Here is a 24,367-nt window from a genome sequence, read left to right on the forward strand (position 1 = left end):
CATTTTGAGTTTATTTTTGTGTATGGTGTTAGAAAGTGTTCTAATTTCATTCTTTTATATGTAGCTGTCCAACCACTCTTGGTTTCTTAAGCTTAATTCTTATTTCAGTGTACCTGATCTAAGCCCTCAGACTTGAAGGTAAGAGCGGGTCTTCGATACCTACTTGTTATTTTCCCTTATCTTCTTGATGACATGCACGTTTTCCCATACTCTTATTGGATTTCACCTGTGTTTCTTCCAGGGTGTCTCATCACCTTTGCTTCGAGTAGTCTGGGCTCGAATCATATTGGATGAAGCTCACAATGTTAAGAATCCCCGAGTGCAGACTTCCTTGGCTGTGTGTAAGCTCCAGGCCCAAGCCCGTTGGGCTGTCACTGGAACCCCCATTCAGAACAACTTGTTGGACATGTATTCACTGCTGAAGTGAGTAAAACTCTTTGGATTATGTAGATGTGAACCCTGTCGGTAACACTTCATAATTATTTCATATCTCATATCTCCAGTGTGTACCAGATTATCTTGTGTAGCAGGTGGCAAGCCTGTCAACCTTTAAAGGGAAGAAGAATTAATATTTATGAGATATAATCTGTTGATTGGCTGATATAGGACTTTGATGACATCCAGCCCCTATATATGGAAAAATAAGGGACCAATTAAATTAAACGAAACAACAGTCAACTTTCTTCAGTCCCAGGAATGTTTGGGGCTACTTCTACTTTAAAACATATGGCCTGGGGACAGGACTACAATTTATTTGAAGCAAACAGAAAGGAAGGCTGATTTTAAGATACTTTTTTTAATTCAAGTCAGCTCATAAGAGGATAAAGAATTTCTTTACTAGCCTTTGAAGTTTTAGGAATGAATGCTAGCTATTGGTTATATGTCCCGTTGTGACAATATAGACGTTGTTAATGGGAAAATTCACGTTTTTATTATGTGGTTATTGACTTGGATCCTTTTGCTCTGTCTAGCAGAGTTTTGCTATGAAATTGACTTTTACAAATGATTGGATGGCATGTAAAATCTGATTTGCTTTTCACCTTATGTCTGTCTTTGAATCTTTCCTCCATCCTCCCATGCTTCTTTCCTATTCTCTATCCTCCTTTTCCAATGAAAAAGATTTCTCCGTTGTTCTCCATTTGATGAACTCAGTCTGTGGAGGAGTCAGGTTGACAATGGTTCAAAGAAAGGAGAAGAACGGTTAAATATTTTAACCAAGAGCCTTTTGCTGAGGAGAACAAAAGACCAGCTGGACCCCACTGGCAAGCCCTTGGTAATCGCATTGACACATGTCCCTGGGGGAGGCCAGGAAGGAGGGCGACCATGTCCTTGACTCGGCTTGAACCGCCATCTGCTTTGCTTCAGGAGCCTCTGAGTCTCCCATTTTCCTAGGAGGAGGCCCTCGGGTTGCTGTCCTGCCCCTCGTGTCACAGCAGTCCCGTGTGCAGTGTGTTAGGGCAGTCCTGTTTTCAGGAAAGGGTGGGAGCTGCTGTCCAGAGCCTGACTAGATTTCTGGTGCCAACTCTGGGGAGTGTCCTCCCTAATGTTCAGTTAATTTGTATAACTTCATCCCAGCTGCTTTTTTCTTTTACTCTTCCAGGTGGTGCTCCCCCAGCGTAAATTTCAGTTGCACCATTTAAAGCTTTCTGAAGATGAAGAAAATGTTTATAGTGTCCTTTTTGCAAGATCAAGGTGTGTGCCATGAAGAAGCACCTTCTCACATCTATTTTATTCTTGTTCTTGCTTGGGAGTGAGTCGAGGGTCAAGGTTCCTCTAACTGTAATTACGGTATTATTGACTAGTTGGATATCTGTGTTCCTTTTTTAAAAAACCTCCCTTTCTCTCTCCTCACCTCTCCTCAGCTCACCTTTGTCTCACATACACATTGAACCTGTTCTCCATTGGCTTCCTTGCACTGTACACCAGGTCTTTCTGTCCCTCATGGGGCTGTATTAAGAAAGTATATCTCTGACCTTTGACCTGTTACCCAGCCTCTCATTGGAACTTTTAAAAAACTGCCCAGTAATCCTTCTTGTCATCTGTCCTTTGCACTTGCTCTAAAGCTCTTATCCTTCCCTGAATTCCAGATTTCTACTCTCCTATTTATTTGGTACCTCTCACTTCCAATGTAAATACGTTTTTTCTCTTTGTATACCTTATATTTATTAATAAATATTATAATAGTATATTAACTTATACTAAATAATATGTTACTGTATTACATGTTAATATTAAATTGATATTAAATATAATACTAATATTTGATATTAATCTTCGTTAATATTTATTAATCATTTTTAAGTGGTTTGGCTTTTAAAGTAATTATTTTTTATTACCTTTGCCCAATGCTTGCTGTGAGCCTACCTTCGTTTAACAAGTTCGCTTTTACAATTTTTCAAGGTCCTACCGCAAACACAGTTAAACACTGACCATTGTAAACCTGTTTACAGGTTTACAATGTAAACCTGCAAACCTGTTTGGTCTTAACGACCATTTTATGTGCATTTTCGTTTAATCTGAGGCAGGTCAGCTCTGCAATCCTATCTAAAAAGACATGAAAGTGGGGGCGGCCAATCTGGAAGAAGCCCTGATAATCCATTCAGTAGAGGTAAGCAGTGGGACACTTAACAAATACAGAAAACTCATGAGAATGTGGATGCAGATCTGGTAAACTTACAGAAATGGGGGGGGAGGGGTCATGAATCCTTGATTGCAGAGACTTGACCTTAGCTTGGAATCTCAAACCAAAGTAAAATCCACTGACGTGCAGGCACCAGACCTGGTGATCTAAACTTCTTTTTAGTTATTTTCAAAATCTGTTTGATTAAAATACAAGTAGGTCTATAAAGAAAACCAGTATTTTGTACTTCTCTAATTGGTAGAGAAGTGAGCTAAAACTATATGATTGACCCTCCGATCAAAGAAGTTTAAAATCTCCTCATTTAGTTCATGGTTCTTCCCCATATTTCTGTTTTAAACCCTGTATTATTTCCTGTGTCTGTTTTCCTTCTTGGAAGTGGCCCAGGAGTTTGGGTCCAGTGGGCCTGGGCTCTCCGTGGCAGCAGACTCGCAGACATCTAGCACCGCCCACATACTGTCACAGTTGCTGAGACTCCGCCAGTGTTGTTGTCATCTTTCTCTACTGAAGTCGGTAAGCAAAGCCGCTTGTGTGGGACCCCAGAGGGGCTGTGGAGAAGTCCACCTCAGTCTCCTGAAACTGGGATCCAGTCTGCTGGATCAAGGAAAATGGGGTTTGAGTGTATTTTGTTTTCTGGTGGGATAGGAAGGAGAAGACTCTTTATTTTACTTTATTTTATATTAATCTTTATTGACCTTGAGATAATTCCCATGATGTTGAGAACAGTTTTTATTATTTGTTTTATTATTTTTCTTTAATTAACTAATTAATTGGCTGCACTGGGTCTTATTTGCGGCATGTGGGATCTTCGTTGCAGGGTGTGGGATCTTCTTAGTTGTGGCATGCGGGGATCTTTAGTTGCAGCATTCGGGATCTTTAGTTGCGGCATGCAGGATCTAGTTCCCTGACCAGGGATCAAACCCGGGCCGCCTGCATTAGGAGCATGGAGTCTTAACCGCTGGACCACCAGGGAAGTCCCTGGTTTGTTTAAATAAGCTTTAGTTTAGAATAGAAAATGGCATCTTGTTAAAAAGGAAGCCATATATGAATACTTTGGTATTTTAGGATGTCATAAAGCTTATTTAACTACTAGTGTTAAGTCTAGGTATGAAAACTCAAGTATTTAAAGTTGTCTTGATATTGGATAGAGGCACATCTGTAATTAAGAGGAATATGTCATAGGCAGAACACTCTGACATAAATCGCAGCAATATTTTTTTGTATCTCTCTCCTAGAGAAATGGAAATAAAAGCAAAAATTAACAAATGGGACCTAATTAAACTTAAAAGCTTTTGCACAGCAAAGGAAATCATAAACAAAACGAAAAGACAACCCACAGAACAGAAGAAAATATTTGCAAACAATGCTACCAACAAGGGATTAATTTCCGAAATACACAAGCAGCTCATACAGCTTAATAGCAAAAAAACAAGCAACCCAATCAAAAAATGGGCAGAAGACCTAAATAGATATTTCACCAAAGACATATAGATGGCCAAGAGGCACGTGAAAAGATGCTCAGTGTCACTAATTATTAGAGAAATGCAAATCACAACCATAATGAGGTCCTCACCTCACACCAGTCAGAATGGCCATCATTAAAAAGTTGACCAACAATAAATGCTGGAGAGGGTGTGGAGAAAAAGGAACCCTCCTACACTGTTGGTGGGAGTCTAAATGGGTGCAGCCACTCTTGGAGAACAGTATGGAGGACCCTTAAAAAACTAAAAATAGAGTTACCATATAATCCAGCAGTCCCACTCCTGGGCACATATCTGGAGAAAACTAATTCAAAAAGATATATGCACTCTAATGTTCATATTCATTACAGCATTATCTACAATAGCCAAGACATGGAAGCAACCTAAATGTCTATCAACAGATGGATGGATAAAGAAGATGTGGTGCTTGTGTGTGTGTGTGTGTGTGTGTGTGTGTGTATACACACACATATACTTATAATGGAATATTACTCAGCCATAAAAAGAGAATGAAATAATGCCATTTGCAGCAACATGGATGGGACTAGGGATTATCATATTAAGTAATCAAAGGCAAATATCATATGCTATCACTTATTTGTGGAATCTAAAAAAAATGATACAAATGACCTTATTTACAAAACAGAAATAGACTCACAAACATAGAAAACAAACTTATGGTTACCAAACGGGATAGCAGAGGGTGGTGAGGAAGGGATAAATAGGAGTTTGGGATTAACATATACACAATACTATATGTTGAATAGGTAAACAACAGGGACCTACTGTATAGCACAGGGAACTAAACTCAATATCTTGTAATAACCTGGGAATTCCCTGGCGCTCCAGTGGTTAGGACTTGGTGCTTTCACTTCCAGGGCCTGGGTTTGATCTCTGGTTGGGAAACGAAGATCCTGCAAGCCACGTGGTGCAGCCAAAATAAAAAAATCTTTTTTTTTTTTTAAATGTTATTTTAGTTATTTATTTATTTTTGCGGTACGCGGGCCTCTCACTGTTGTGGCCTCTCCCGCTGTGGAGCACAGGCTCCGGACATGCAGGCCCAGCGGCCACAGCTCACGGGCCCAGCCGCTCCGCGGCATGTGGGATCCTCCCGGACCGGGGCACGAACCCGTGTCCCCTGTATCGGCAGGCGGACTCTCAACCACTGCGCCACCAGGGAAGCCCCTAAAAAAATCTTATAATAACCTTTAATGGAAAAGAATCTGAAAGAGAATATATAGGTGTGTGTGAGTATTTATGTATAAGGGAATCACTTTGCTGTACACCAGAAACTAACACAATATTGTAAATATACTTCAATTTAAAAAAAAAGGGGGGCATATGTTATTCTTTTTTTTTTCTCTTGGCAGTTAAAATTTATTTTCTCCTTGGTTATCAAGGATTCTTACTTTCTTTATACTCTTCTGAACTTTTCCAGATTTTCTAAAATGAGCATATGTTATTTTTATGAACAGAAAAAGGACTACTCCTGGTACTTGAAAATTTTTTCTTTTATTAAAAAAACTTTTATTGAAGTATGTTATTCTTTTGAGGTGCTATAGTAATGTATCTTTTTTTTGGTAGCAAATTGCATCTTGATTATCAATAACTTAATTAACTGTACTGTTCTAGCTGGGGAAAATAGAAAGATCTTGCAATCTGGCAACTATCTAAGAAGTTCCATCATTTGATTGATTGATTTATTAAATGGATTCCTTTTTTTTAAAATTATTTTTGATTGCGTTGGGTCTTCGTTGCTCCGCATGGGCTTTCTCTAGTTATGGCGAGCAGGGGCTACTCTTCGTTGCGGTGCGTGGGCTTCTCATTGCAGTGGCTTCTCTTGCTGCGGAGCACGGGCTCTAGGCTCACGCGGGCTTCAGTAGTTGTGGCGCATGGGCTTAGTTGCTCCGCAGCATGTGGGATCTTCCCGGACCGGGGATTGAACCCGTGTCCTCTGCATTGGCAGGTGGATTCTTAACCACTGCGCCACCAGGGAAGTCCCTTGATTTATTTTTGATCTGGTGAAAAAGCTTGCAAGATTACATTTTAATCTGGGTTTACCCGAGGAGATACTGATGGTAGATTATGAGACATTTTGCCATGTGCTGTGTTAAACAGTTAGCACTTTGGCAGGTCATATGCCTTGCTGCCTCAACCGCCCATCTGCTCTTTCCCCTGTCTGATTCTGCTCAGGCCCTGGATCTGAAAGAGCTGAAGAGTGAAGGCCTGGTCCTTTCCCTGGAAGAGCAGCTCAGAGACTTGACTTTGTCCGAATTCCACAACTCAGAGCCGTCTGCCTCCATTTCCCTTAACGGCAAATGCTTCAATGTGGAGCTTTTTGACGACAGGAGAGAGAGCACCAAGGTAGTATGATGACCTCTATTGTAGTAGAAAGACTTTGCCTCCTTATACATTTCCCTGAGTGAGAGCGCCACATTTGTCCAAGCCAGCCCAGTCATTTGACAGCAGAGCTGGAGCTGTTAGATGTTGGCTGGTCAAATTCTCCCTCCAGTCTTAAATTCTAGTTTGATTTGATGAATAAAACTGAAGTCTTATTACATAGTGGGCTTTCAGAGAGTGGCTTGGACCGACCTGACATCAGGGCAGATTTCTGGCATGGATTCCTGTGGAAGGAGCCTGTCAGGTGTATGCCGGTCACAAGGCCCAAGCAAGTGAGCAGTTTGTTTTGGGAAAACAACGAAGGCCTGAGCCTCGAGACTGTGTAATACGTCTGAGCGCCAGTTGCTTTGCTTTGTTGAGAGGCTTCCATCTGCCGGGTTTGTTTCCTACCAGCCTCTCCTCATTAGTCACTGTTCTGTTTTCATTGAATGTTTTAAGAACTGAAGGGTTCTATCAGAGGAAGGCCGGGGTGTGTGTCCTGCCTCTCCACTGGCTCACTTGGAACCTGCCCATTGTCTCGCCTGCCCTGAGGGCTGGGTTCCCTCTCTCCTGCTTTCTGAGGCTGCCTCAGCCTCTCTTCAAAGGCTTTAAAAGATGTAACTGGAAAGGAGGTCACTGCCAGGGGAATGGTTTTACCAAAGGATTACTTTTAATTAGATTTTTAAAATATTTACCTAGGTCTTCACCATCAGTAACCGAGAGAAACATAAGGGCACCACATGTGGCCGGACTTCAGGCCCTAGCACCCACCCTCAGTTAGCTATTGGGTTAAAATTCATGTTCCTAATAATTTGTTTTCCTAACAACTTGTCTGATACTCAGGTCATTGTTCACAAGGTTCTTAATGTGAACCCATTAATCGTAGTTCAAACCACTTAAGGTGGTTTCACGTGAGGAAGGGAGTTTTGTTTGGTAGCACAAACCTAAACTCATACAGAACGTTATTAGAATTTGGCCCCAGCTCACAGCCCATGAATCCTGCTCTCCCACTGCATTTTTTTTCAAAATACCTATTGCCAGGTTTTTCTTGAGGCAGTTCGAGAACTTTCCACAACCTTGGCAAGACACCAGGCACTTCGTGTACCTGCTTTTTTCCTTCCTACTAATTCAAAATGGTACGGTCCTGTGACTGTCTTCCTGCCCAGGCATCAGCGGGTTTGTTCAGGTGGGAGCGCAGCCTTACGCGGGGGCCTCAACAGGTTGCCACTAGCACCACGACGGCGTAGAATGGAAGAGCTAAGGGCACCTCAGTTCCTCTGGCTCAGCCCCTTTTTACTGATGAGGAAGCTGTGCTCTTAACTGGGAGTTCCAAGGTGATCCAGCCCTGTAATGGCAGAGTAAGAACTCTCTTCATCTCCTGTTTCTTGGTCTAATTTTCGTCCTCTTCCTCCATTCTGGGATGAACTTTAGAGCCTTTGGAAAGGTCATTCACATTAGCAGTCAGGAAGAATGAGGCCAGCTGCTCTCCAGAGTCCTGCCCCTGTGTTCTTATTGCCTGGTCCCTCATAGACTTGAATATGCCCTGAGCAATTTTGGTAAAGAGAGATTGTCGTGAAGCTTGAGCAAGTATTCCTCAGTCTGGACAGGTTCTCTTCTTCAACACAGTTTGCAGCAGGCCTCAAACTGGGTCAAGCTCTTTCACTTTCTCCTTCTGCAAATGTTAGGATGGTATCTTCTCTGGTCCAGCAATATGCCGAGTGCTAAGGGTGCAGAAATGAACCAGACGTACGCTGGCTCTGCCTCTTCGGAGCATCTCCGTCCATGAAAGCAAGAGATGACTAACAAGCAATTAATATATAGTATGAAAAAGACCATGATAATAGAAAGAAAAGGTGGCATCGTAGCATGTAGGCAGTGGGCTCCTGGGATTGGAGAGGGCGTCCAAGAAACTGACACGTAAGGCTGTCCTAGGCAGAGGGAACAGAATGGACAAAGATGAGACAAAGCATGGCTTAGTGGAGGGAGAATGCTGGTATCACCCGAGCATCATTTGAAGAGCGCGTAGTGAGGGTTGAAGCTGGAGATGTGAGCGGAAGGCAAGGTGGCAAGGACCTGGGAGGCCACTGTACGGAGCTTGGGCTTTATTCTCAGCGGGAAGCCACTGCAGGGGCTTCAGCCAGAGGAGGAAAATGAGAAACTGACATTTTGGAAATAGCACTCTGGCTGCAGAGAGGAAAGGGAACTAGAGAGGAGTAAGACCAGAAGCCGAGAGGCTCTGGAGGAGACCGGTTCTTTAATTCAGAGCATGGAGAAAAGCAAATTTGCTTAAACCTCTGTATGTTAATTCCATCTTTTCCCAGATTTCATCTCTGTTGGCAGAATTGGAGGCAATCCGAAGAAATTCAGGGTCCCAAAAGAGGTAAATGTGTTATTTCATTATCCAAGCATTGCTTGTAATTACGCTAGAAAATTTAATATTGTGGGTAGTTATAAATCTTCGCTTTTTATATCAAGGACCTTGAGTCATGCTTGAATCAAGCACTCGGGTTACAGCACAGATTCCCTTTGATTTCTAATTAAAATGTTTGTGGCACTGGTTGAAAGGGCAATCCCTAAGGGTCCGAGTAAACTGAGTAAGAGCAGAGAAGAAGCATCTCAAGAAAAGCAAGAGAGTAATAGGTGGGCGAGGGAGGGAGAAGAGTGGGGTCAGACCGGGAGCCCCCATGGTGCTGGGGACATTCCTAAGCTGGGGACGTGGATATGGGAGGTTCATTCGTTGTTTGACTTTACTGTGTGCTATTCAATGCATTTGTAGATCGGAAATATTTTGATCTAAACACATAAAACTCTAATTAAAGCACAGCATGGGGGGAACAGAGAAGCCCTAGCAGCTTATGGTTCTGACTGGCAAAGGGAGGGGCCTGTACCCCTTTGCAGGAGTGCAGACCTCCTGTGGATAAGCACTAGGCCCCAGATAATCAGAGGCTGCGGCCAGTACTTTAGCTTAGCCACCACTTCATTCTGACTTCATTTTGCACAAAATAAGTTGTAGACTGGATCTAGAAATAGCTGGAAATATTGTAATCTTATAGTGTCACCGAAGTGTGTACGCTTAGGTAGCAGAAGGCCTTTCCTCGTCCACATTGATAGCTGAGTTGTACGAATAGCAGGCATTAAAGCCCTGCGGATGAGTTTGTTTCATCTATTCAGGGGCATTGGTTTTCTGTTTTATCCTTCCTTCCAGTGTCATTGTCTCTCAGTGGACCAGCATGCTGAAGGTTGTAACCTTGCACCTTAAGAGGCATGGACTGACTTATTCCACCATCGATGGCTCTGTTAACCCCAAACAGAGAATGGACTTGGTGGAGGCATTTAACAAATCCAGGGGCCCTCAGGTACAAGCTGATCAGAGCAGAGCTCTGTAATCAAGAGCAAATTGTTCCCAGTTATACAGAGAAAATTTTAACATAGCTCGATTCAAAAATATTCATAGCTTTGACCCCTCCAGGTGTTCTTGATTCCTTTGACATTTATTGGGGGGTACATATCAAAGTGTGCAAATTCTCTAAGAGAATAAACTATGAGGGCTAAAAAGAGAGTAAGAACATAGCTGGTTAGGTTCAAGAGACTCTTTGTGGAGGAGACAAGCCTGGAAGGATGGGTGGGATCTTGATATGAGGAAAGATGGAGGGAAGTGGGAGAACAAAGGCATCTAATTATGGATAATGCAAATTTGGAAAGCATTAGTTGAGTGATGGCAGGAGAATCATGGCAGGGATCGGAGGACTGATGGAACAGACAGAATCGGGTTGATGGAGAGTTTATTGAGCTAACCACCCCCGGTGCTCTAAATGGTAGTATTCATATATTCCGGCAGGTGCACAATTAATGTTTTGAGAATGACTCACCAAAAAAAGGTTAAATGAGAATTTTCTCAAAGGTGAGGCATGGGAGATAGGATCTCAGAGTTTGGAAACAGTGCCTTTATGACAGCAGAAGGGAATTTGATAAGAGTGTGTTGCTAAGGAGAGGTGATTTATGAGACCAAGTCTGTGTAAAGTTAATGGTGTGCTTCCTTTTGAAGGTTATGCTAATCTCTCTCTTGGCTGGAGGTGTTGGTCTAAACCTGACTGGAGGAAACCATCTTTTTCTTCTGGACATGCACTGGTAATGATTCTGGATTTTTCTTGAGTTGTCACAGCATAGCAGGGAGACCAGAGGGGCAGTAAGGCCTGACTTCTTACATTGAGTGTGTTCCTTTCATATTATGGAGCTGCCTCTGTGCATCCATGTGTATAAGATACAGATCAAAATGGTGTAGGGCTAGGGACTTTCCTGGTGGCCCAGTGGTTAAGAATCCGCCTGCCAGTGCAGGGGACACAAGTTCGATCCCTGGTCCGGGAAGATCCCACATGCCGCGGAGCAACTAAGCCCATGCACCACAACTACTGAGCCTGCGCTCTAGAGCCCGTGAGCCACAACTACTTGAGCCCATCTGCCGCAACTACTGAAGCCCGCGTGCCTAGAGCCCGTGCTCCGCAACCAGAGAAGCCCCTGCAACGAGAAGCCTGCGCACCGCAACAAAGAGTAGTCCCCTCTCGCCGCAACTAGAGAGAAAGCCCGCGCACAGCAGCGAAGACCCAACACAGCCAAAAATAAATAAAGTAATAAATAACTTAAAAAAAGGAGAGAGAAAAAAAATTGGTGTAGGGTTAGTTGCCGGCCCTGAATTCCTGAGCAAGCAAGGCTTCAAATGACTATTTAAAATAGTCTGTTCACTATTTATTGTTAATCTAACATCTGTTTCCATGGAAACTGAGAGCGGAGTAGGGGGTGCTTTTCCTTATGGCCAAGAGCTGCTTCACTCAATGAAGAGTTTTATCTCTTCAAAACACCGTATTTCAGACACACTTGTTGACGTCCAAGGAAATCTCAGCCTTGGTGAAGAGGGAGAGCTGTTACTCCAAAGGGAAAAGGCAAAGGAATTTTTTAATTATGTTAGACACACACTTAACACATAGCCTTGGACTCACTGCACATAGTGTCAACACCGGGAGTATGGCAGCATCCTTCCTAGATACGAAGTGAATGACTCATGTATTGCTAGGAGAAAGCGTCATAATTTGTCCGTGTTTTGAGTTTTCAGTGATGCCAGTCAGGGATCGCTGCACCAGGCACTGGTGCCAGAGATTGTCATTTGTTAATTCTCCAGGCAGCCCAGATGGGCACAAACAGGCCAACCTGTTACTATCTTCCTGGAGAACGTGGTTAGGTTATTTGGGACTCCCCTATACTCGTGAGTGAGGAAAGCAGAATGGGGATCATGCTGGTTTCTGAATTGAGCGATGTTATCCAAGATTTTAAAGAGGTAAGATGAGAAACTAGTTTGGAATTGATAACGAGAACCTAGAAAGAATGAAACCAATTAAGTCTCCTTAGTTGAATCTAGAATATTAAAGTTGAAAAAGGCATTAGAGAGCATTTGCCAGCCCTCCGGTTTCCACGTAGCCATCTGAAGTCTGGAGGGTTGTGGTTAGATGACTTGCCCAAAGTCACTCGACTAGTTAGTGACAGGATTTGAGCATTGGTTTAACCTCTGTTACTTAAGAGTTTCCAACTGATGGTGGTGCTAAGAGTTCCTATTAGCAATCTGATCCCGGTTTCTCATGAGAGGGCAAGAAGACATCTGGGGCTTTCTGAGTCCCACATGGACTAGAACAGAGACCTACAAATTTTTTCTATAAGTATTTTAGGCCAGATAGTAAATATTTTAGGCTTTGCCAGCTACATAGGTCTCTGTTGCATATTCTTTGTTGTAGGTTTTTTTGTTTTGTTTTGTTTTGTTTTGCAAACCTTTAAAAATGTAACAACCATTTTAAACACAAGAGCCATACAGAAACGGACTGTGGGCTGCATTTGGCCCATGGGATTTGCCCACCCCTGGTCTAGGATGTCATTACCTTTGAGCTTTACTTGTCTTCTAACAGGAATCCGTCACTCGAAGATCAAGCTTGTGACCGAATTTACCGAGTAGGGCAGCAGAAAGATGTAGTCATACACAGGTAAGTAAGTAAAGGTCTCCAGGACTAAGGTCTCCTTTCATGAAAATTTTTCTCAGGTAATGTTTTAATAGAATGTGTGAAGTATTTGGTGATCACTGTACTAACGGTGCTTGTGGGGCACATCCTTTTTGGTACTCGCAGTCGGGAAGGGAACACAAGCAATTTGTGGATAACCTTGGAGTTGGTCCTGCAGAAGAAGAAAAGCATATGAACAATGCTGAGCCTTAATGCAGTCAAGGCCGCCCATGAAAGGACTCTCCTCCCTCCTCCCTCTCTTCCTCTCTCTCTCTCTCTCGTTCTTTTAACTTTTATTTTGACATAATTCCAGACATATAGAGAAGAATGTAAGAATTCTTACAAGAATACCCCAAAGTTCTTGATTGCAAGAATAATACCAAAAACTTCCTGTGCACTGTGACACTTGTGTGTGTGTGTGTGTGTGTGTGGATTTTTTCTGGACCATTTGACAGTAAGTTGCAGACATGATGCTCCTTTACCTCTAAATAGTGAAATATGCATTTCCTAAAAATGACATTCTCTTACATAACTATAATAAAGTTATCAAAACCAGGATGTTAACAGCAATATAGTACTCATATCTGATCTATGGACCTTATTCAATTTTGCCACTTGTCCCAGTGATGTCCTTCCCAGCCAAAGAAAATTCTAGGTCCTGTGTAGCATTTGATTGTCATGACTCTTTTGTCCCCTTTAACTGGAACAACACCTCAATCTTTCTTTGTGTTTTATGACAGTGACATTTTTGAAGTGCACAGGCCAGTTATTTTGTAGAATGCCCCTGTCCTTGAGACCCTCTTCTCTTTAAAAACAACAACAGAACCTGCCTTAATTGTACAATACAGTCTAGTTATGGACCTCTTTTTCTCCTTCTTTTTCATGGCTAAGTTTTCTGAATAATTAGAAATCCTTGTCTATCTTTACTTAACTTCCCATTCATTCCTCAACCTGTACAAACTGGCTTTTACTCCCGCCGCTCCACTGAAGCTACTCTTGCTAAGGGACACCAATGAATTCCAAAATTCACCAAGTACAGTGATTATGTCAGTTGTTTTGTCTTTAGCTCTCTTCTCAGGCTCAGTAGTTGTGGCGCATGGGCTTAGTTGCTCGACGACATGTGGGATCTTCCTGGACCAGGGGTCGAACCCGTGTCCCCTGCATGGGCAGGCAGATTCTTAACCACTGCGCCACCAGGGAAGTCCAAGGTCAGATCACTTTAAATGGATATATATTTAGTCTAAGTTGTTTGGATCTCCTAAACATAGAGTTCTTAATCAAACCTAAGAAAAAATAAAGGAAGAAATCTCATTTAAAAACTAAAGCATAGGGCTTCCTTTGTAGCGCAGTGGTTGAGAGTCTGCCTGCCGATGCTGGGGACACGGGTTCGTGCCTCGGTCCGGGAGGATCCCACATGCCGCGGGGCTGCTGGGCCCGTGAGCCATGGCTGCTGGGCCTGCGCGTCCGGAGCCTGTGCTCTGCAGCGGGAGAGGCCACAACAGTGAGAGGCCCGCGTAGCGCAAAAAGAAAACCCAAAAAACTAAAGCATAAATAGACGTTTGAATATGTCATTAGATATGCTGCTTTGGGTTTTTGATTATTTGCTTATCTTTTTCAGATTTGTTTGTGAGGGAACAGTGGAAGAGAAGATCTTGCAGCTCCAAGAAAAAAAGAGAGATTTGGCCAAACAGATTCTATCAGGAACTGGAGAAGTTGTCACCAAGCTCACCTTGGCCGATCTCAAAGTCCTTTTTGGCATCTAACTTCCTGTTTATGGAGCTCAGAATAGTGCCATTGTTGGTTTGTATTAGGATCTGGGGAGAATGACCTAACCCTGGTCCTTTGAGCTCTCGTTGGCATTCAGTTTCACCTTCAAGCCCTCCTCAAAGTGAGGATCAGTTACCATGTTAACCACTTGGTTAACCAGTCATGTTAGTCAATCAACGTATTTAATGTGTGACACAGAAACCAATAAATGACTTCAGATAAGAGAAAATGCTTTAGAGTTAGAGAATTTGGAAAACAGCCCTGGGAGAGTTGTACCTAAGCTTCAGTAAAAGCTCAAAAAGCCCTCTGTTGCTTTTCTCTTCTCAGCTAGTGGGGACCCAATGTTACTGCCTTTTCTGACACAGGCTCCATCCCATCTCTTCATCTCCTGCCAGTGAGGCTGCTCATATAACCATCTCTTTATGGGCTGAGCAGAAGCAGGTCTCTGCGTAATATGTAGATGGTTAGTATTTGTATCATCGTATCATTTAGAATTTGGTATCATATCATTTAGTATTATTTTATATTGCTATCATATCATGTATTTGCGTCATAAATTTTAATTTTTGTATCATTTTTCTAGTATTTGTATTTTTACAAATTTACAGTATTTGTAGCACTTAGTATCATTGTTTCATTTAGTATTATTGTGTCATTTAGTACTTGTATTATCATTGGCATAATCCAATAAACATGTGTTTGACAGTGTAGCAGAGATAATGCTTTGTGTTCACTAACCCCCATTTCCTTTTCCTCCTGGCCACCAGAGACTACATTTCCTAGTCTTCACTGCAGTTACATGGGTCCATATTACTGAGTTCTAAGTCAGTGGAATATGGAGAGAAGTGATGTAAGTCATCTCTTATCTGCCTTTCTGAAACCTTGCAAGTGATTCTTTGTGCTGTTTCTTCTCTTGTTGGCCCACTGAATACAAAGGAACTGATGGATGACTGCAGGGCCCTAGAGACTTGTGAAGCCACTAGGTCAGGGATTCTTAACCTACTGCTGGCCACGGACCCCTTGGCAGACTGGTAAGCCGCAGTTCCTGAACGACGTCGGAACAAAGCTTCCTGTGTGTGCCTCCCTTCTCACCCTAGCTCACCTACATTGGACTATGACATGATCAAGAAATAATTTTTTTTAAAACCATGAGACTTGGGTGTTTGTTTGTATAGCAGTTTGTATCCTGACTAATACAAACTCTTGAGAATTTCTTACTTTGGGAAACTATTCAGATTCCCTTCTTCCCGTTGGCACTTACTCAGCTAATTTCTGCTAGAAAGAATTGTATTTCTTCCTAGATAGAACTGTTGCCCTCCTTTGAGTTAGGATTAGGTGACAAAGCCCTGTGTTAAGCCAGTCACAGTATGCACTGAGGCACTGGGGCCTGTTTAAGCAAAGGTGCCCTCTGAGGACATGGTCTAAAGGCCCACAGAGGCAAAGACAGGTGGCCTGGAAGGAAGAGTTCTGACTTAACTCTACTTCCAGGTTCACCTTAGCTGGGGTGTAGCCTTGAAAAAATCATTAACTTCTCTACACTTCGGTTTCCGCATTTGTGGTAGGCATTGTTTTTAGAACTTCGGCAGCTGTAGTGAAGTCCCTGGTAAAATCGGGAAATGGAGGATGTAAGATTACCCTTCGGGAGTTACGCTGTAGGAGCAACACACCAGGGCAAAGGGAGTGTCCCCTGAGAAGCAGTGGCTCCCAGGCCAGCAAGAACGTACAAACCCTGCCTCTGCTGTTTGCTGACTGTCTGGTGTTCAGCTAGTTGCAGATTCCCCAGGCACCTCAGTTCCTTCATCTGTAAGATGTGAGGATTAGCATACAGCTCACTGTGCTCCCCTGGCAATTTAGCAACGCACATACACACCATACCCCATTCGACCAGATCGACAGATGGGTCATGTCAGTCAGAAGGCATGTTAGGTGAACACTGTCAGTGTCCTTTCCAGGTACTGTTTAGGAGAGAGGCAGTGTGAACTTCGAGGTTCAGGTATTCTTGCTTTTAGTCTGAAGATGGTTGCAGGGATTATAACCTACCATCTTCAGGTATTCAGAGCCCATTGGCCAATGTAATCTACTCTGATATTCCTTCTCGTATCTTAAATAGTTTCTCTAGTGTTCCTCATTCTGATTCTAAGCTAGCAAATCCACTCAGTCTTGTCTTGGGTAGGTGTTCCTATAACAGGGAGATGCTAGCGATGTGAGGCGGATACAGCAAAAATTGGAACCACTGTCATACCAGACATGCATCCTTCAGTCCTCGCCCTGGGGTGGAAATGTCTCATGAATTATAAGTAGCATTCTGGTGTCTGTCTCAGGCTCACGTTCATTTTAGTTACTGTGAGTCCATTTCTTAAGGTCAGGGCATGACAAGGTGGGTCTCTGCACCCTCCAGCAGTGGGCAGCATCCCACGATGTAGTGATCTAATTGAGGCGCTGCCCTATGAATTCTGCCAGTGTCAACCAGCCTTCCTTTATGTGACACCATAACTGTCAGATTTTCGTTTTACATCTCTCTGCCTATCTCAGCAGACTTAGGCAAGAACAAGAAATGCTTTGTTAACCGTGAAGTGCCGTCCAAATGCTAGTGTTATTGCTGTGGGACCAGGTCTTGGAATATGAGAATAAAATTGAAGCATGGGTGCAACCGAAAGAGCCAGATGGTGAACATCTGTCACCAAAGTGCAACGTTGCTGAGCACCCAGTTTACAAGGTATTTATGTGACAGACTTGCCTTCATGAAAGGTTTATAGTTTGACTTCTCTTTGGCAGTGTTAATCAAAAAAGGGCATCGTGCGTGCCATGGCTGAATGGAACCTGGGCCCTTTAAAGCCTTACCAAGGACTCCTGTTGCCATCCAATTATTATGAACACAGTAGGTAGAATGACGTCTTTGTGGGACATGACCCCTTCCTCTAGCAGTCATGTATGTGATCTGGAATGGCTACGTATAAATACTGGGCTCTTTCCTCTCTCTGATTGTCTTGTGCAATGAAGTAGCTTCTGCAGGGCTGAAAGATGAGGCCAGATTATCCTGCACAGATAGTCATGGAAATGCCAGTGCTCGGTGTGGCCCCTCTGGTGTTCTGAAATCTTGATATCTACCATAATGCCTTGAGAGAATTTGGGTTTACAGAGTGGGATATGGTACTGCTATTTGCTATGTAGCATCTAGCCCTAGAGAAAGCCAGAAAGAATTAAAAGGCATTCCTTCAAGCACAAAGAGAATTACAATAAGAATTTAGAATTTGTAGGCATATGACCTCGATTAAAATGTTTTCATAGGTAAAAATGAAATTAGCGTCAGTTATAGTACAAAGTACCACCGGAGTGAGTAGCCAGGGGACGGGGATGGAAATGAAAGAACGGCCTAACCCTTAGCAGGGAACAGGGAAGATGATATCTTCGCTAGCTTGAGTCCTTTTTACCAGAATGCTTAGCTAAATCTGAGCGTAGGAAGAGATTACATATGAAAGGAAGGATGGGAAGAATACTTTTACTGCTTAATTATTCATACATTAATTTAAAAACATATATTAAACATGCCAGGGCACTCCTGGGCACTGAAAATGTAAGGATAAGCAAAACCCCAAACAGTCCCTGTCCTCCTGAGGCTTCCAGCCTAGAAGGGGAGACAGGCATTAATCAGATCATCACGTGTGGCTGCGAGTGACCATTGTGATGAGTGCTACGGTGGCGGGGGAGTCCGCGTGGCTGGGAGGGCTTAGAACAGGGATTTGACCTAGTTAAGGGGGACTTCTCTGAGGAAGTGTTGAAGGAATTGAAATCAATACGTAGAAGCTAATAAGGCAAAGAGTGAAACACCTCTTCCTATATTCTGCTTTTAATTAGCATTCACTTCACCCAACCACCTCTTAATTGAGAAAAGCCTAACACATAGGTATACATCCTCTGGAGTAAAGCTGAGTGACTGCTGCATTTTAGAGATTAGAGAATGGGTGGGCTGGCAGGTGTGTGTGTATGTTTGTTATCCAAGACGGCCCAGGTGTTTATCCAGTTACAACATCCCAGGGGCCGGAGGCTGTAATTTGCGGCCCGTTTTCTCCTACCTGTAACACCAGAGGTATAGCTTACATCATGCTGCTGCACCTCGTTGATGCCTCAGTGCTCACAACTCAGCGGTGGTTTCTGAAGCACTTTGTTACGCTGGGGACAGTTCCTAAATCCTAAGACTTCTTTTTGTCGTCACCTTGGAATCTTGGGCTCTGCAGATCAGTCTTGCTTTGCCAAGTCTTTCAGCTAGGTTTACACTCCACTGTAGCACAGATCAAATAAGAGCCCCACTCCACCCACCCCCCACCCCACCCCCCGCACGAGCTTTAAATATCTGTAGCGGAACTGTTACCATTAATGTTGCTTAAAGGCTAGGGCATTTGCCAGAACCTAGGTATCTTATAGATATTTTCTGTTGCAATAGAACTTCATCTACAGTAGAGTTATCCAATTGCCAAAAGCTTTTTCCAACTGAAATAAATGAGAAGCTTTTTATCCTCAGTTCTGAAATCTGATTCATTAAAAGACACATGGGGCAAAATGATGTAAAACAACAAGCTTCTTCATGGCAAGCAATTCCCTAGATGTCTGAGGTAATTGGAAAATTCAAGGCTGGTCCCTAAGGTGCATATAATTTATCCAACAGTTTTGAGAGAAGGCTGAGGTTTTTTTCCAAGTGGTATTTGGTTGAGGGAAGGGAAGTCTGGCCTGTAGAAACAGATACCAAGGGGATCCAAACCAAAAATTCTACCAATTAGATCTTTATTCATTCAACAAAATATTGATTAAGCCTCTACTATGTGCCAGGAACTGTCTTCCATGGGGATAGTATAGTGGTCAATAAATGTCAAATCCCTGCCTTCATAGACCTTATGGTCTAGGATAAGAGGACAGACAATAAAGAAATAGAATATATATATGTTAGATGGTGATGAAGCAGACTAAGGATGATACGGAGTCTTGGGGTGGGGAGTTGCTATTTTATACAGGGTAGTTAGGGACCTCTCCAATAAGATGGTGTTTGACAAAGGAGCAGAAACCTGAGGAAAATGAGAGAGTGAATCATGTAGGTGTCCGTGAGAAGGGCATTCCATGTGGAGGGGCAGTGATTGTAAAGGCTTCAAGACAGAGTTTGAGGGGCCCCAGGCAGGCCAGTTTGGCTGGAATAGAGTGATGGGGGTGGGGGGATGGGTAGGAAAGAGAGAAGAGCAAGGATCCAGGTCCTGCAGGGTCTTACATGCTGAAGTAAAGGCTGTTCTGAGTAAGATGGGAGGCCTTTGGAGGTTGTCGAGCAAGACGAGTGACACGATCTGATGTATTTTAAAAGGACTGTTGGGTGGAGAATAGACTGTAGACAGTTGAGAGTGAGAGCAGAGAGACTAGTTAGAAGGCCATTGCAGAAGTCATGGTATCTCAGACTGGTGTGGTTAGCAGTGTAGGCAGAGAGCAGTGCTCAGCAGATGTATTTTGAAGGGATGGCAGAGAGGATTTGCCAGTGGATTGGACCTAATGCCTGAGAGGGGAGTCAAGGATGTTTCCAAGGTGACTGGCTCCACCCCCTGTAAGAGTGGATTTGGACATTCCTTTCAAAGAGATGGAGAAGACTGCAGGAAAAACACTTTGGTGCTGTTGGTCAGTTGGGCAGTGAGAACTGGAAATTGAGAGTTCTGTTTTGGACATCTTAAAGATGAGGTGCCTATGATACATCCAAGTGGAGATGTTAAGTAAGCTCTTGGATATAATCATATGGAGTTTGGAGCTGGAGATAAATTTAAGAGTCATCGGTATATAAAAGGTACTTAAACTCATGAGAGGATGAAATCACCTAGGAAGTTGGGGGGGAAGATAAAAATGCAGGAACTAATCCTTGGAGCTCTTAAATGTGTAGAGACTGGAGAGATGAGGAACTAGAGAAAGGAAGTCAATGAGATAAGTGATTAAAAAGAGTGATGCGGGACTTCCCTGGTGTTGCAGTGAATAAGAATCTGTCTGCCAGTGCAGGGGACACAGGTTCAATCCCTGGTCTGGGAAGATCCCACGTGCCACGGAGCAGCTAAGCCCGTGCACCACAACTACTGAGCCTGTGCTCTAGATCCCGCGAACCACAACTACTGAGCCCTTGTGCCACAACTACTGAAGCCCACACACCTAGAACCTGTGCTCCACAACCACAACAAAAGAAGCCACCGCAATGAGAAGCTCGCGCACTGCAACAAAGAGTAGCCACCGCTCTGCGCAACTAGAGAAAGCCCGTGCACGGCAACAAAGACCCAACGCAGCCATACATACATACATACATACATACATAAATAATAAATTTTTTAACGAAGAAGAGTGATGCCAGATAAACCAAGTAAAGAAGATCTTTCTTGGAGGGGAAAGTGATCACCTGTGTTAAATGCTGTTGATAGGTCAAAGAGGATAAAGATCAAGAACTGACCATTGGATTCCATAACATGGATATTACAGGTGACCTTTACAAGAGCTGTTTCAGTGGAGTGGTGAGGATTAAAGACTGGGTTAGATCCAAGAGAATTCAAGGAGGGGAAGTAGAGATAGCAAACAAATTTTTTTTGAGGTCTTTTTAAAGGGAAGCAGAAAAACGGAGCAGCTGTCAAAGGGGGATGAAAAAATTCTTATGAACTGATCTGTGTTCCCTGCAAACTCATAGATTGAAGTCCTAGCCCCCAATGTGACTGTATTTGGAGACAGGGCCTTTAAGGAGATAATTCAGGTTAAGTGAGATCATATGGGTGAACCCTAATTCAGTAGGATTGGTGTCAATAAGAAGAGAGGAGATAATTAAGGTTAAATGAGATCATATGGGTGAACCCTAATTCAGTAGGATTGGTGTCAATAAGAAGAGGGAGAGACATCAGGGATGCATGTGCAGAAAAAAGGCCACGTGGTGACACAGGAGAAGGTGGCCATCTGCAAGCCAGGGAGAGGCCTCAGGAGAAACTAACCCCGCTGGCACCTTGGACTTCCAGCCTTCAGAACTGTGAGAAAAGAAATTTCTGTTGTTCAAACCACCCAGTCTGTGGTATTCTATATGGCAGCCCTAGAAGTCTCATACAAAAATCAAGGGAAATTTGTTTTTTAAGATAGGGAATATTGTAGCATGTTTATTTTCTGAAATTAGCAATCCAGTAGAGGGGGAAATTACTGGAGCAACGTTCCTGGGTTGTAGAGATGGAATGAGAGCTCATATAAAAGTTTGCTTTTGATAGGCATATAGGTAGATTTGTAGATATGGTGGGAAGGTCAGGAAATTCTCTTCTGAATTCTTCTGTTTTCTTGGTGAAATAGGAAGCAAGATCGTAAGTGGAGAGGGGAAGTGCAGTACAAATTGCAATTTGAGGAGAAGAAAGTAGGAAATACAATTGCCTAGAAGAGTGGAGAATAAATGGACTAGAGACATGTCAGACTACCGGGCAATGCTAAGAGCCCATCAAGATCAGTGGTCATAGATTTAAAGGGAGACTAGTCATCGTACATTCGTGTTCTTCTCCAGGATCATTCAGTTGGGTTAGATGGAGATCTGGATCTAATCTGGGGTTTTGCCAGGCAAAAAGGACAGGGGGAGACTACATGCAAGAGTGTGATGGTGCTCTGTAGAGTCTAAACTGAGTGAGGATGAAGGAAAGGACATGAGGCTGAGGAGGGTAATAGTGGGAAGGTGGTCACTGCACTGGGGATTCTAGGGAGGTAGGAGAATTAGTAGAGTCAGGTGGGTGAGCTGGAAAGATGGGAGGTCGTGGTTGCAGGATGCTTGAAATTGAGATTATGCAGAGGGAGCAGCTGGAATCGAGGTCTAGGGTATGACTGCTGCGTGAGGGAAGAAAGAACATTAGAGTTAAGATGTCTTCGTGGATATTGAATTATTCTAAGACTGATGAGGAGTAGTACTGGAGTAGCAGCAAGTTAGGTGCTAAAATCTTCAAGGAAAAAGGGGGAATGACTCGGGGCTCTGTGGATGGCTGAACCACGTAGGGGTAACAGCTTGCATAAAGGCCTGAGCTTCAAGGCTGGCCTTTTTTTTTTTTTTTTTTTGCGGTACGCGGGCCTCTCACTGCTGTGGCCTCTCCCGTTGCGGAGCACAGGCTCCGGACGCGCAGGCTCAGCGGCCATGGCTCACGGGCCCAGCCGCTCCGCGGCATGTGGGATCTTCCCAGACCGGGGCACGAACCCGTGTCCCCTGCATCGGCAGGCGGACTCTCAACCACTGCGCCACCAGGGAAGCCCAAGGCTGGCCGTTTTTAAAGGAGGCGGAATAATGGTCTAGAACGGGATTTCTCGACAGCAGCGCTATTTAACACTTCGGACTGAATAATTCTTCATTGTGGGAAGCTGGCCAGAACTGAGCATAAGCTGCATTTCTGACTTCTACCCACGAGATGCTAGTGGCAGTCTGCCCCCAGCTGTGGCAAGGAAAAATGCCTGAGACTTTACTAAACATCCTTGGGGGACAAAGTCACATCAGTTGATAACCACTGATCTTATAAGCAGCAGTGCTGAGCTAAAGGACTCCTACCTGACCTCTGGGCCCAGTGATTATGAGGAGTGGGGAAGAGCAAATAATAATTTCAGAGGGTTACAGGGCCATCAGGGTCTTCTGGGAATATCAGATTTTGGTCAGAGAGAGGGCTGAAGGGAATCTTTCCAGAAAATATAAGTAAATATCTTCATATTTACAGCTACAATGTAGCTCACGTCTATCAGCCTTAAGGAGGAAATGTTTCCAGGATGACCTGACAGTGTGTTTTGTCTAATTATTTCACTTCCTTTGCCTGACCCAATTCACCATTCCAATGAGTTACTTCTTAATGGATCTTACATTGCAGATTTCAATAATTATATTTAATACATTCTGAGTTTTTACTATATAAGAAATCAAGTGTCCCAGAAGAACACACAAACTATATACAGTGAAGACCATGGCAGGGCTGGGGCACCAGTGCTGTGTACTTCCTCTCCCAAGAATCCTCTTCAGTTAAGCAGGCATGCTCTAGGAGTCAAAGCTTCTAGTTAACGTCCTAGGTATACAGACAAAACTGAAGACGGTTCTTTAAAAGACAAAGAGGGTGAGAGATGTGAGGACGAGGAAGGTATCTGGATCGCCTGGCATGAGTACATCTGCAATGAATTTATGAGGTCCTATTTCAGCAGCATTCCCCTTTATTTACCAACTACGTGTCTGTCCCTGACCACACAGTAATCTTCTAGGCTCTGGGGTTACGAGATGAACGTGGTGTAGAGGGGAAGTGGCGGACCTCCACCTAAACAGCAATATCACATTATAATCCATTTAAAGTGTGCTAGCAACAAGTGGATACGAGGAAAGGAGGTTTTTATTCTCTGAGGGAAATATCTAACACGTAGCTCAGGGAGAAATAAGAAAGTTATACTTCAAAAAGTGAGGAACTAAATTACCCCCGTGAGCGCTAAATTCCAATGGCATGGGTACCTCCATGTCTGTACAAAACAGAAAGGAGCCTCCTTGGTACAGAAAGGACTTTTTTTTTTTTTTGAGGGGGTGATACAAAGTTTATTCAATTAGATTTTTCTGTTTACAACTGAGATCACATCTACATACTATATTGCTAGTCTACATGAGTACAGTTTTTCTAACAAGTTTATTAGACTTACAATGAATGGGCTCAGTCATACAAAAGCATGCACATACTGACACTGTTTTAAAACAGTAATGCATACATTATACTCCTCCTATAAAGCCAGCTTTGATTAACAACTGCTAGTTTCAAAGATCTGTCTGCTTTTGAAGATGAACTAAGATAGACACTGTATGATTCTCGAATCTATTTTAGCCATTTTGTACAGTCGCTCTCCTACTGGACTACAGTATATATGTTTTAAAAGGACACTAATGAGGGGCACCATCTGGTATTAACTTTAACCAGACAGCTGACTGCCTCCCCTCCCCCAGAGACCTTAGGCCACGAAGAAGAGAAACGTAGCGTGGTCTCTGGTGCTCGACCACCTGGACGTACAATCAGTGAGTAACTCACAAAAAGGTACTTGGACTC

At 43.3% G+C, this 24,367-nt stretch overlaps 1 protein-coding gene across 2 annotated transcripts in view; it reads left to right on the top strand.

Annotated features, from left to right (window-relative positions):
* Positions 1-14,525, top strand: part of TTF2 (transcription termination factor 2) — a 40,067-nt gene extending 25,542 nt beyond the window's left edge. Inside the window, exons 13-23 of one of the 2 annotated variants that reach the window (XM_065881334.1) lie at positions 242-423; positions 1,120-1,273; positions 1,601-1,692; positions 2,526-2,608; positions 3,018-3,151; positions 6,313-6,483; positions 8,820-8,878; positions 9,704-9,854; positions 10,544-10,626; positions 12,447-12,525; positions 14,155-14,525. In XM_065881334.1, coding sequence (XP_065737406.1) covers positions 242-423; positions 1,120-1,273; positions 1,601-1,692; positions 2,526-2,608; positions 3,018-3,151; positions 6,313-6,483; positions 8,820-8,878; positions 9,704-9,854; positions 10,544-10,626; positions 12,447-12,525 — 1,188 coding nt within the window. In that variant the 3' untranslated portion in view covers positions 14,155-14,525. The remainder of the gene's footprint in view (positions 1-241; positions 424-1,119; positions 1,274-1,600; positions 1,693-2,525; positions 2,609-3,017; positions 3,152-6,312; positions 6,484-8,819; positions 8,879-9,703; positions 9,855-10,543; positions 10,627-12,446; positions 12,526-14,154) is intronic. The other variant, XM_065881326.1, reaches the window with a different exon arrangement.
* The last annotated feature ends 9,842 nt before the right edge of the window (positions 14,526-24,367 follow it).

This window comes from Phocoena phocoena, chromosome 1, assembly GCF_963924675.1.
Source record: "Phocoena phocoena chromosome 1, mPhoPho1.1, whole genome shotgun sequence".
NCBI classification, from domain to species: Eukaryota; Metazoa; Chordata; class Mammalia; order Artiodactyla; family Phocoenidae; genus Phocoena; species Phocoena phocoena.